General features: G+C 36.6%; 1 protein-coding gene across 3 annotated transcripts in view; it reads right to left on the reverse strand.

Moving 5' to 3' along the window:
• jmjd1cb (jumonji domain containing 1Cb) overlaps positions 1-14,073 on the reverse strand; it is a 212,389-nt gene that overhangs the window by 33,422 nt on the left and 164,894 nt on the right. For all 3 annotated transcript variants that reach the window (XM_061967130.1, XM_061967129.1, XM_061967131.2), the window contains 5 exons: positions 7,628-7,733; positions 7,379-7,503; positions 7,145-7,288; positions 4,336-4,377; positions 2,071-2,341 (listed from right to left, as the gene is read on the reverse strand). In XM_061967130.1, the coding sequence (XP_061823114.1) occupies positions 2,071-2,341; positions 4,336-4,377; positions 7,145-7,288; positions 7,379-7,503; positions 7,628-7,733 (688 nt within the window). The remainder of the gene's footprint in view (positions 1-2,070; positions 2,342-4,335; positions 4,378-7,144; positions 7,289-7,378; positions 7,504-7,627; positions 7,734-14,073) is intronic.

Here is a 14,073-nt window from a genome sequence, read left to right on the forward strand (position 1 = left end):
TGTTTTCTGACAAAAGCAAATTTTGCATTTCCTTTGGAAATCGAGGTCCCAGAGTCTGGAGGAAGACAGGAGAGGCACAGGATCCACGTTGCCTGAAGTCTAGTGTAAAGTTTCCACCATCAGTGATGGTTTGGGGTGCCATGTCATCTGTTGGTGTCGGTCCACTCTGTTTCCTGAGATCCAGGGTCAACGCAGCCGTCTACCAGCAAGTTTTAGAGCACTTCATGCTTCCTGCTGCTGACCTGCTCTATGGAGATGGAGATTTCAAGTTCCAACAGGACTTGGCGCCTGCACACAGCGCAAAATCTACCCGTGCCTGGTTTACGGACCATGGTATTTCTGTTCTAAATTGGCCCGCCAACTCCCCTGACCTTAGCCCCATAGAAAATCTGTGGGGTATTGTGAAAAGGAAGATGCAGAATGCCAGACCCAAAAACGCAGAAGAGTTGAAGGCCACTATCAGAGCAACCTGGGCTCTCATAACACCTGAGCAGTGCCAGAAACTCATCGACTCCATGCCACGCCGCATTAACGCAGTAATTGAGGCAAAAGGAGCTCCAACCAAGTATTGAGTATTGTACATGCTCATATTTTTCATTTTCATACTTTTCAGTTGGCCAACATTTCTAAAAATCCCTTTTTTGTATTAGCCTTAAGTAATATTCTAATTTTGTGACACACGGAATTTTGGATTTTCATTTGTTGCCACTTCAAATCATCAAAATTAAATGAAATAAACATTTGAATGCATCAGTCTGTGTGCAATGAATAAATATAATGTACAAGTTACACCTTTTGAATGCAATTACTGAAATAAATCAAGTTTTTCAAAATATTCTAATTTACTGGCTTTTACCTGTATGTTTAGTTTAAAGGGGTCATATTATGATCTTTTTTTTTTCTACATTTAAAACACATCCATGTGGTCTACCGTCTACATAACATGGAATGATGTTCTTTTGGTCAAAATATTGCGAGTGTTTTAAACACAATTTTCACACTGCTTTATGACAGTCTCTTCGTGAAGTGCCATTTTGTGTGCGGTTTCATTTATGCACTGCAAATTATTTGCCACTTGCCAAGATTTAAAACATTTATTCTAGAAATATCCCAAGTTTTAAGAGCTATTTACTTATTTTTAGTGACTGACTAATCTCAATTTTAGCATGAATAAATATATTTAGCATGAATAAATATATATACGGTATATATATATATATTTATTTATTTTTATTTTTTATTTATTTTCCATTTATTTTAAACATGCCAAAATGGATTTTTTTCCTATATAGAAAATCTTGTTCAAAGATTCAGCAACATCTCGAGAATTCTTAATTTAAGAATTGCAAGCTAAACAATGCTTGTTTTCTGTATAAAATATTTATTTCTATCTTAAAAGTCCTGCTAATTTCGAGATACACATTATCTTAAGTTATCTGTTCATTATCAGTTCATTTCATTAGTATTTAGAATTTTCCCCCTAACATCTAGTCTTTTTATCTTAGCTATTTTTTGTAGGTTGTCCCTCCACTTCAACTGTGTCTTCTCCCCATCAGACATGTTGTAGTTTTTAGCTCTTCCATGTGGAGTCTGACAGATATAAATTCAAACTATGCACTACTTTGTATTAAAAATTGCAACAGCAGAGGATGCATGTGCATGTACGAGCCAGTCTGCCCCACAATAAGAGGATAGAGACAAATAAGAAACTTAATGACTAACGACGGACTACAATTGCGGACTCACGCAATGCTCTTTGGGTAAAACTTGATCATATAAGGAGCTATTTGCTGACGTTACATGTTGGAAAAATGTCAAATTGGGCAAATTCCAAACGGCTCGTTTGAAGGAAAGCAAGATTGTTTTATAAATATTTCTGCCATGTCTCCATGGTTTGATTTCAAATTTTCGGGACTTATGCAGATTCCAAATACACAAAAACAAGTACCAATAGGTAAGGAAATTAAATAGTTGTTAAATTAAATATATTTAGTTTTACTCCTATAAGATCCAAATCTTTATCAGAAATCAAGAAGAATCAGAAGCAGTTTTGAAAAAAGGTGCCTCTACCTTTGATTGTAGCTTCTTCTCTCCTGTCTCGGTCCTCCTCAGGAACGCTACTATCAGATCCTTTTCTCCGGGATGAGCGACAGTTGCGCTGTTCTTTCTGTTCCCGTCCCATGCCACTGGGAGAATGATGCAATTGGCTGGATGTCTGCTGGCTTTGCTGTAATTGACTATGCTGCTGAGAGGCCAGCGCCCCCTGGGAACCCTTTGTGTTGGGACCTGATGATGTCATGATGGGACGGGGGCTGTTAGCTTGGGCTCGTGTGTAATGACTCTGAAAGATAAGAAATCAGGAAACTTAATTGATTAGCAAAAGCATGGAAGAGCGATTACCAACATTACTACATATACAGTGGGGACTTTAAAGTAAAACTGCACTTTTTTTTACGTTTGCCTGTCATTCACAATCACTATGTACTAATCCCTATGCATAGCACTTCAATTCTTAAAAAACTATTACACTTATTATTGATTAAAGAAATTCTTAAGTCTAAAAAAGAAGCCAGCAACTAGCCCCAATCCATCTGACTTCATCAGGCATTTAAATTAAAGATTTTATATTTAAATAGTCCAAAAATTTTAAAGTTGTAAAAGTCATTAGACAAATGAATATTGCCACAAAAAGTGCTGTTCTTTTTTTTTTTTAGTTTTTTTAGTTGTTTTAGAATAATTAGCAGACAAGGACCTGAAATCTGAAACTCTTGGACACTACCCAACACTGAATGTATTACTTTGTGACGCTTTGCCCGGCCTTTACTGCAGCTGCCTACAGTCGTTGCTTGTTTTAGTGTCTTTCTCAAGCAAATGACATGCATGCTAAATCAGGTTGAGTCTGCATGTAATTGAACATGGTCAATTTTACCCTATGCTTTAATAATCCTAATGTCGATCCAACATTTGAAATATTTATATACATATATTTTAGGTATGTAGGTTCTAAAATAATACCAAATAAGGATTGTCATGTGACTAAAATGTAGAGTTGAACTTCGACCTGTTTATTATTTACGAACACAATAACAGCTGTTACAATGGTGGAAATAATAAGTTAATACCCTGCTGATTTTGTAAGTTTACCATCCTTATCAAGACATAAACAGGCCTGATTATTTTTAGTAGGTTTGATTTAACAGAGAGACAGAATACAAAAAAAATAATCAGAAGATGCCAAAGAAAACAAAGGTTTTTAATTATTTTGTATTTGAGTGATGAAATAAATATCTGATCTCCAAACAAAACTTGATTTAGTACTTAGTAGAGAAAGTCAGTAACCTTGGTAGTTGGTTACCAAGGTTGCACACTTTTCAGGAGCACTTTTAATGCACTCTTCTTTACAGATACTCAAATTGTGAAGGTTTAGAGGCTGTCTGTCTGAATTTGAAGCGCCCTCAAGAGACTTACAGTACAATGGGGTTACGACCCGGAGACTAGCTAGGCAACACCAAGATCTCATGGTGCTTCTCCTTGAGCCACTCCTTTGTTGCCTTGACTAAAAGTTTTGGGTCATTGTCACCCTGGACAACCTATTCCAAGAGCCTGTGTTCTGGCTGAGGCCAGGAAGTTGTTATCCATTTTACGGTACATTAACCTATACAACGACCACTTATCGCCTTCATATACATCGAGCGGAGTACAGCAGAATGTTACCAAACTCCGTGTTAGTCATTGGAAATGGTGTTCTCACGAGGCGCATTCAGCTTTTATGTCCCTCCAAACATGGCAGATTGATGCCTCCAAACAGCTCCATTTTAGTCTCACATTGTCCCAAACCTTCTTTGAATCCTACAGATGTTTAAAATCCGATGAGCTTGTACATATACCTTCTTGATCGGGAGGACCTTGATCATTTACAAGGTCTTCCGGTGTAATTATGGGCCGATCCATCCTCACCCAATGAGATAATATCTTGCATAAATCTCCTGAGCGACAATATCTTAAATTCCATTTTCGAATTGTAGTGCCAAAAGGTGTTCTCTTTTTCATCAATCATCTGGTTGAGGGTACATAGTTAATTTGTGTGCGTTTGTCGTCACATAGGTGTCAGAATTTATGTTGGTTGGCAGAATATCAAATAGTTATTTCACTCAATAAACTCAGTTTTTACTAGATTCTAAAGTTGATATTCTGAAGATGGTACCTGTCAAAATAAACCAACACCAAAGGACAAATCCACCAAATCAGCAGTTATAAAATAAAACCAGTTCCAACAATTGTGAAGAGTGAGGGTCGTGACCTTAAAGATGAGTGCAAGTGTTGGGGTTGGTGTACCTGAGTGTTGCCAGTGGTCCCGCCAGGTCTCCCTCCCGCCATCTTTGACATGAAGCAGAAAAAAAAAATACAATAAAAATGAATGAATAAAAAGTATAAAAACATGTCACGAGTAGAGATTCTTTATTAACAGCATGACAAGACAGGACGGGCTGAGCGTTTAATGGACAGGTGACTCAAGTACGTTTACATCTACAAAACAGTCGGATTCCTACTTTTGTCCATTTTCTCGATTTTACATGTCTGTGACGTCCAAGTCTAAATGCACTAGTGTTAATTTAATCGACGGCCAAACAACACATCAGTTCCTCCAGGATTTTGTGGCATCTTTTTTAAAAAGTTGTGAAACTATTGTTTTAAGATTTTACGTATTGATACGTTCCTTAACCCCAGAAAGCACAGAATAACAAGAAATCTAACAAAAAAGGCATTTTTTTTGCACAGACGTGTATAGTTTGAAAAACAAATATTGATTTTCCGCTTGGTCTTTTATCCCCACATAAAAGAACGAAAAACCTAACTTAAAAGTAGACACAGAATACTTAATTCACTGTAAATGAATGGATTGATACTACAATATACAAAAGACACCACCAAAGGCTCCTTTTTTGTGTGCTGCCAGCAGACATTCTCCATTATTTTGTACAGTTGAATATTGCTTGTCCATCGTAAACATTTCTTTATTTATGTTCCAAAACGAAAGCGATTAGAATTGTAAATTATGCGGATTATCATAACCATACTAATACTCTGTTTATTAAATTAAAAACATTAAAACTGCACGATCTTGTTCACCTCAACACTGCTATTGTGACGTACAAAGCTCATAACCACATGTTGCCTGGGTGTCTACAGGAGAGGTTCAAACCTAGGGAGAGTCCCTATGACCTCAGAGGTTCAGCTGTCTTTCAGAAAGCAAACATAAGAACGATCTTAAAAAGTAGATGTGTTTCTGTCAGGGGGGTTCATCTGTGGAACAGCTTGGATGATTCCTTAAAATGTTCCAGTTCCATTCAAAAACACTTTAAGACCAACGTCTTGAAAAAATATATCACTCTTGAATAAACAGTCGTTAATACTATGATCAATGTTAATTAAAAACTAAATGTGGGATATAAATAATAATGGAAGTATAATTGTTTGTATAAAGTATATAATTGGTACAAAGGTTTAACACGTGTACAAGGATATTTCACATGCCTTTACTGTGTATATAGTTGAACAGTGTTGTGTACAAAGTGTATTTACAATATGTTGTGCAAAGGAAATGTCATAATTTTTGGAAACTCATCTTGTATTTGACATTGTTTATAGGGTTAGGCGCAATAGGTGTTCAACTTCAGCCTAAACCCTTTCAGTCTGCAACATTTTCAATTTATGAATGTACAACTGTTTGTTTATGTAAAACTGTTTGTTTATTTTGTTGACCACTGACCAAAGAAATAATAATAAACTAAACTAAGCTAAAACATTACAGGTAGTTTATTGAGAACATTGGGGAACAGTTGAGCACTATGTAGAGTGGTGATTTTTGTTGGTAAATAAGAGACCATGAGAGATTATCACACATCCACATCTCTGTCAATGTAAACAAGGAAGTGAGGATGTGGATGTTTTGCTAAATGTTTTATACTGTACCTTACCCAGAAGGCTTAATACTGTAGATAGGAAGCAGAAAAGAGTTTGAGATAGGAGTGAGTGGGAGTTGTTCCATAAAAGAAACTAGGGTTGACATATTGTTACACGTTGCTGTTCCTGGTTTGTGGTTTGATATTACCGAACAGCTATGACATTTAAAGCATGATCATAACAATCCACAAGTAGTGTTATTTATGCGTGAAACTGTTATCTAAACATGACAGCGTAGAACCTCCTCTGAATGCAAGTGCTCCTAAAGCAGGATTAGAAATTCTGTATTTCTACAAAATACAAAATCTGGCAAGACACCAACACACAGTAGGCATTTCTTTTTACTGTTATTAAATAATGTTCGTCCTTTTTGTGTTGAGCTGTTTAAAATAGAATAATGTTTAAAACACATTTTATTAAAGCAAGGTGTTAAAACTTTAAAATTATCTTTGTAGCATAAACTTATTAATGATGAAAAATTATATACATCTGTGATTATTGCGATTAATTTTGAGTTAACTATGAACAATGCGATTAATCGTGAAAAAATATTTTAATCGCTTGACAGCCCTAATTCAAACACAATGTTACTGTTCAAACTGTGTGTAATGTAACAATATACCGTATTTCCTTGAATTAGCGCCGGGGCGGTAATTAATTTAAAACCTCTTCTCACTCTGGCGCTTACCAAAGGCATGCGGTTAATTTAGGCATGCGCTAATTAATTTAAAACCTCTCCTCACTCCGGCGCTTACCAAAGGCATGCGGTATATTTAGGCATGCGCTTATAAATTTGAGTGTGATGTTAGGATACCATCATGACATCGCTTAATGCCGCAATAAAATTTAAATAGCCTTTTTATTAGAGATTACAAATTACATGTTTTATATATATATATATATTACATATATGCATGCCTTGGAGCCCCTGCCTCGAAAGAAAATAATGTTATATATGAGCTCTCCTTTAAGGCAACACTTGCCTTGACCTTAAAAAGTTAAAATTCGAGACCTAAATATATATGTGTACACACACACACACACACACACACACACACATATATATATATATATATATACTGTACATACATATATACACTTTTATACATATATACCCAAGCACACATACATAAAGTATGTGCTCACATTAATAAATAGAAGTACATGTCTGTTTACTCACATGGGAAGAATTGTTGTTTTGGCTAGATCGCGACCTTCGTCTCGAAGTGATGCCTATATTTTCTCCTTTGAGAAGGGAATGAACCACGTCATCTAGAAAGGTCATCTGGATCATGGATGGATCCACATTTTGAGGCTCTAGCACCTAAAAATAGACCAGAGTCACCCAACTTGGTCAACCTGCATAGATCTCAGCTGGACAAAATTTAGCTTTTCTGGTGGAATATGCATGTACCTGGTCATTCATAACGACCATGTTTCGGCTAAAAAGGTCGTGATGTGTAATGATGCCAGTAAACCACTGGGTGGCCGAGTCCTGTCTGTAGACACGCACGCGGTAGCCATTCAATGAATAGGGACCTAAAAGTGACCAGAAATGGTTTGTTTTGTAATCGTTCATACAAATGCAATATTCAGTCTTTATGCAAAACAATGTTAATGCAAAGTGAATATGTAATAAAGGTAAAGTAAACAATAAGCTTACCTTGCATAAAAATTTCCTGAACTTTCTGGTGTTTGAGCCAGCCCCTTAGTTCGTCGTGGAGCTGAGGATTATCTCGCAACACAGGGTTTTGACTGTCCACCTCATCCTGGAAGGTCAACAAAATATACAATAGGGAAAATTATTTTTTGGAAAAAGACTTGAACAATCTACAATTGTTATTTTGTATGTTCGTTTTTATGGAAGTATTATTGTCGCAAATTTATTTGCAAACCTGTATCTCAATCTTTGTGCGTGTAATCCAATTTGCGTGCTTGTGTACTAATTTGTGTGTCTGTGTTTTAATCTGATTGTGTGAATTTGTGTGTCTTAGATCCGCGTACATGTATTTTAAGTTTTCTGTCTGACCCAAATCACTCGATAAGCTGTCTACATACACGTGACTTTTGCGACACTTCTGCCGTCTAAGATTTGACCCCGCGATTCCACATTTGTGAGCGTGTAATACAACTTGTGCGGGCGCATTCGGAAGTGAAATTCGGCTGAAACAGATTGGGAAAACTGATGGAAAAAAGAGGCACATTTTATCGGCACCAAGTGCTGCCACGCAAGCCCTGAAAGAAAATTTTGAAAATCAAGATAACATTTTCTGCAATTGGGTGCATTTCTACTCAATATTTTACCTTTAGATTTATTCTCAACTACCAACCTCTTTTAGCTGTCTTTTTGGCACTGTATACAGTGTGTCCCATGTAATGTGTCACAAACACTTTTGTAGTTTTTTTAGTAGATCATTTATTAACATGATTATCGTTGAAAATACTTTGTAGAATTATATTAGATCCATGCAAAGAACTCATTACTGCCACAAGTGGTGAAAAAGTGTATTACAACTGAGTACTGCTGCGCCCCATACGGATCAAAGCTGAGAAACAGATATTTTTGGCGGACCTCCAGGAGGCTCTTGGAGGCGTACAATGGGCCCCGGCCATATGGTTAAAGGCTGGTTTATACTCTCGCGCCACATAGCTTGCTTCCCCTCTGACAGCATCTTGATTCGTTTATAGCTCTTCCGCAGGGGCTGCTGCGTGAATTGTGATTCTCCTCCAAAACACTAAGGGGCAGTGTTTACCTTCTTGTAAAGAGTGAGTAATGACAACAGCAACATCGACATCTTTGTTAGCAATAAAACAAATCATCCAGAAACAACTTTACTTTTAATGAACGTTTTATTCATAAACCAGAAGAAAAGACGATCTTAAAGATGGAATGTGAAACCCTGAACGAGTCGTGGCACATGACGGGCTAATTTGCAACGCTATTCGCTAGGAGAATCAAAACATTTTTTTATTTTCAAATGAATCGTGATTCTTATTTTTAACGATTCTTAATCAATTCATATAAATCAAAAATAAATTTTTCATTATTTTTTTTTAATCTGTCCTGTCCAGCCACTTACCTAAATCATATTTTTGATGTAGCTGCCACTACCTGCTGTACACATTTACTTTTGAAAAGAGAAGTGTTGGATACATCTCTTATATGTATTTGACTTTATTAATTGTTTTGGGTAGAATTTTACTAAACAAAAACTGTTTTCTTTAAGTAAATTAGAAATTCATCAGAACTGTTATCTATTTTATGGACGAATGCAGTTAAACATAGAAATGGCAGCCAATATTATTAAAAAGTATTGATTTTGAATCGAGAATCATTTTGATTCGAGAATCGATACTGAATCGAATAGTTACCCCCAAGAATCAAATCGTGTGGTGTCAAAAGATTCACAGCCCTACCATGAATTGATTAACGTGGACCACGACTTAAACATGTTGAAAAACTTATTCGGGTGCTACCATTTAGTGGTCAATTGTACGGAATATGTACTGTACTGTGCAATCTACTAATAAAAGTTTCAATCAATCAAACTATTTGCCGTTCGGGAAATGTAACAAGAGGGAATTATGTAATTGAAAATAAAAGTGTTAAAAAACCCTATTGTAAACAACCTGCTGGTGTAAATGTTTATGTTCATTATTCATGCTCAGAGCGTCAATGTTTGTGAACATATCGTGCCAGAAAGATGATAGACGGAGAATGAGTTATAATTTTATTGCATGATTTTTGTATCTCTTTAATTGAGGTAGCCATGGACTGCAGATGGAAATTAGCTATTTAGCTATAATCTGGTACAGAACATATCTGTCTTTGAGCTTAATGTTTCTGTGCATTGTCCCTTCAAATAAAGACTAAACTAAACTACAAGACAAGGGAAAGAATATGTGTCGGAATTGAACCAGTTAGCACAAGTTTGGGTATACAATATCAGTTTGATGCAAAGGTTCAATCACTGTTGCTCTATGTCATACAATAATTTTGCTCTATGTCATACAATAATTTGTGCAGTTCAAGCACAACGTCTGCTCTCCTGTGTTCAGGGATCCTCCTTGGCAAAAGCTGACCAATCATCGCCGCTGACATTTTTGAGGATTTTTGGGAGGTGCATGACAGGGTCTGTGGGAGGGTACGATGGGGGAGGAGCAAGACGGTGTCGCTTACGCAAGTTATGTGACGCAAAAGTATAACACTGGATTACAATATGAAGTCTCCAATATAAACAGCCTTAGGAGTAGAAATATCTAAAAACAACTCATGTTAATACAATGAATTACATTATTTATTTTGAGTTATTCAAATCTAACTCAACAGTTATTGTTGTTTGTCAAACTTAATTATTCACCTTACCATACATTTTTTTTTACAAAAACTGTACGAATATGTATTTCACATTTGTAGAAATACAAAAACAAAACAATTTACCATGACTTATTATTTTACACTTCAGCACTGTAACACGTTTCATATGCCACTAAGTGAAGCAGAAACACAGGGTTAAAATAAGACAAAAACTAAATCAAACCAGTTACCACATTGGGAGGGTGCATCTTTTGGGGGATTTGCGCACACAGGTCATTTGAGGTGACTTTGGGCAGGCTGTTTTGGTATTGTAGTTTGTTTTATTGTTAAATTGCATTAAAATGATTACATTTTGGATGATGTCTTTCGGATGATGGGTTGGAGGAAAACTTTAGGGGTTAAAAGGGTGCCAAAACAAGATCTTGCTCAGTGATGTGTTATGTCTTGAGAAAGGTATATTTATGAAATTGTTTTCAGTTTTCTGGCAATTCCTATAACAAAGGAAAACAATAAGACTCAAGTAAAAATAGGGAGTATGCGACTAGCAGGAAGAGGAGATTAGGTGACGTCTGGCTTTCATTTTACCCTCCAGTCTCTCTCCCTATGCAGTGTTCTACTTTCTCATCTCTGCTCGGCTCTAAATTAAAGCCAGCATACACCCTAAAAATAGCACACTGGAATGCAGCTCTGTAGAGGTCAGCAAATACATATATTTTGTGCACTCCAGCAGTTTGTTTCTGAAATAATTATCAATCATAGCACGACACTTTGTATTCTTACATTATTCTAATATGTTTTACATGATGGGCGTGCCCTGCTGATTTGGTAAGTTTACTCACTTAAAAAAAAAAACAGTCCATAATGGTAGGTTTACTGTAACAGAGAAAGACACGATTACAAAAAAATGTATGTTATAATGAACTTAATTGTATTTGATTAATAAGTCTTGAATTCCTTACCAAACTACAGAAAAATCTGTTTTGGGGGTTATGAGCCTAAGAGGCACCCAAATTAAGTCTCATTCCTAGAGGAAAAAGCTCGCTTAGAAAGAGAACACCTTTACAGCAATAATTCTAAGATTGAAAAAAACGTAAGATAAAAGTCAATTGCCTTGAGAACTCCATGCAAGATCTCCCCTCATCGGGAGGATTCTGAGAAAAGTGAGGCATCAGCACAAAATTACATTGGAGGAGCTTGTTAAGGGAGCTGTAAACACTCTGCAAGAAAATCTAGAACTAAAAGTACGCATATCTTGTGGAAGCCCAGAAAATATTGTGTGCCCTTAGCTCAGGGGTGCCCATTACGTGGATCGCGAGCTACCGGTCGATCGCAGAGGGTGTGTCAGTCGATCACCAGCCAGGCTTTAAAAAAATAGACCTAAAAATTAGAGATCATCAATCTTCACTATGGCGTCACTTTCGTCACTTGATTGAGATTCGCGGCACCCGAGGATCTTGTGAGATGACGCTGGTTGCAGAAAACTCAGTATTAAGAAAAAAACGACTGACAGGAAGGCGAGAAACACTTTTTATTTCAACAGACTCTCGCGTTGCACCTGCTGTCAAAATGCTGAAGACCGACCGCACAGTTCCTGTCTTCACAATAAAAGCGCCGCTGTATCCTGCCTGGGCTAACAAAATAAGAGTCTCAGAAAGCTAGCGCACACAAGCTAGCAAGCTACGGAGTTTGTCGTCAACGTTTTTCTTGTAAAGTGTTTAAAAACGAGTATGGAAGCTGGACAATTTAAATGCCAAAACAATCACTTTCATGTGGTATTGGACAGAAAGGAGGACTTTTTTTTTCACCTCCACAATGTAAATGCGAAGTTGTGGAGCTTATCAGTAACTACTGTGATTCCTGTCTGATTCCAATCAATGCAAGTCATCGGGGACGGTGTGGCACAGTTGGGAGAGTGGCCGTGCTAGTAACCTGAGGGTTCCTGGTTCAATCCCCACCTACTACCAACCTCGTCATGTCCGTTGTGTCCTTGAGCAAGACACTTCACCCTTGCTCCTGATGGGTCCTGGTTAGTGCCTTGCATGGCAGCTCCCGCAATCAGTGTGTGAATGTGTGTGTGAATGGATGAATGTGGAAATAGTGTCAAAGCGCTTTGAGTACCTTGAAGGTAGAAAAGCGCTATACAAGTATAACCCATTTATCATTATTTATTTATCAGAATCAGGTAATACATAAACTCATATTATTGTCTTCATGAAAGGAAGGAATCTATATGTTGTGATTATGGTTTGAGTTTATTTCGAACATGCATACCATTACAACATGGCACATGTGTTGAACATGCTTGTATTTTTATTAAACACCTTTAACATGTTAACAAAAAACGTGTTTCATAAATAAATATTAGTTATAAATAAATATATATATATATATATATATATATATATATATAAATATATATATACTAAAATATATAAATATAGATATAATACATATTATATATATAGATGGCTGACGGGGAAAAGACGCAGTCAAAGTGGAGTGGATGTATAAAAAGAATATGGCCAACTCCGTTTCAGGCGATCTCCTCAATGATTAGTCAAAAGGCACTGACGTGACTCCAGGGCACTATGACTGCTATCAACTTTGAGCTGATGCTATGTGTTTGCAGTGCTTTCTTGTTAGTTTTTCGACAAGTAAAATGCACTGTTGTGCAGCATGTGGCTGCTCCACCCACAAGAATTGTGGAACACTTTCACATCGCTTTCCCACAACCCGGAAAGACGACAAGTAAAGGAAATGAAGGTTCGCAAACAATACTGCAGAGCCACAGATTACAGCGTCTTTTGCCAGGTAAACACACAACACCTGTGTTTTGTTCAGGACAGAACACACGGCAGCTAATACAAATAATAACATAATAAATTAATACATTTAAGAGATGGTTTGACAAAAACAGACTATCTCTGAATTTCAGTAAATATAAAATAATGCAATTCGGTAACAGCAGGAGAGAAAAGTCAAACAAATACCAATAGACAGAGTAGACGCTGAAAAAGTAAAAAAAAAAAAAAAAAAAACACATTTAGAATGTAATAATAGGTGATAAAATGAACTGGATATTTAATTTAAAAAATATACAACAAAGTGGCAAGACATACGTCAATAAAAAATAAAGCAAAATATGTTCTGGAATAAAAATAACTCCAGATTCTCTACTGCTCACCAGTGCTAATATATCTGAGTTATTGTGTGAAAATATGGGGAACTAACTACAAAAGTACACTTATTCACTTACCATGTAACAAAAGAAGATCAGTTAGAATAATACATAAATATATTGGAAGCAGCCACCAAAAGTGACATACTTCATACAAAAGTCAAAATTTCTCCGGAATTGTTGGTCCAAAGCTAATGAAGATTTTTGACAAGATGAGGGTAAGAACTTATTTTTTTGGTCGTCTGTGTATTTTTTTTAACGTTTATTGCGCAGTTGGTTGCGTGTTAGAGTGCCTGCTCGTCACAAAACATTGCAGGAATGTAGCAGGAGAGTGCGTCAAATATGGCCGCAAAATTCTACTTTCATGAAAGAAAAGCATGTTTTATTGTACGTTTATGAGCTGGAGTATGTTTAAAACTACATATAGACATATCATTTTGATTTATTTCATCAGAAAAACTAACTTCAAAACCACAAAAATTGCATGCATCCGGGCACAACTGCACACGTCTTTGGTAGCAACAATGGCGCCTCTCGTTTAGTTGGCCATTCTATCTTTACACACGCCTCTGAGACCGTAAACAAAACGGCGCATCCTGAAGAGACAGTTAGA

The sequence above is a fragment of the Nerophis lumbriciformis genome, linkage group LG11, assembly GCF_033978685.3.
Source record: "Nerophis lumbriciformis linkage group LG11, RoL_Nlum_v2.1, whole genome shotgun sequence".
NCBI lineage: Eukaryota > Metazoa > Chordata > Actinopteri > Syngnathiformes > Syngnathidae > Nerophis > Nerophis lumbriciformis.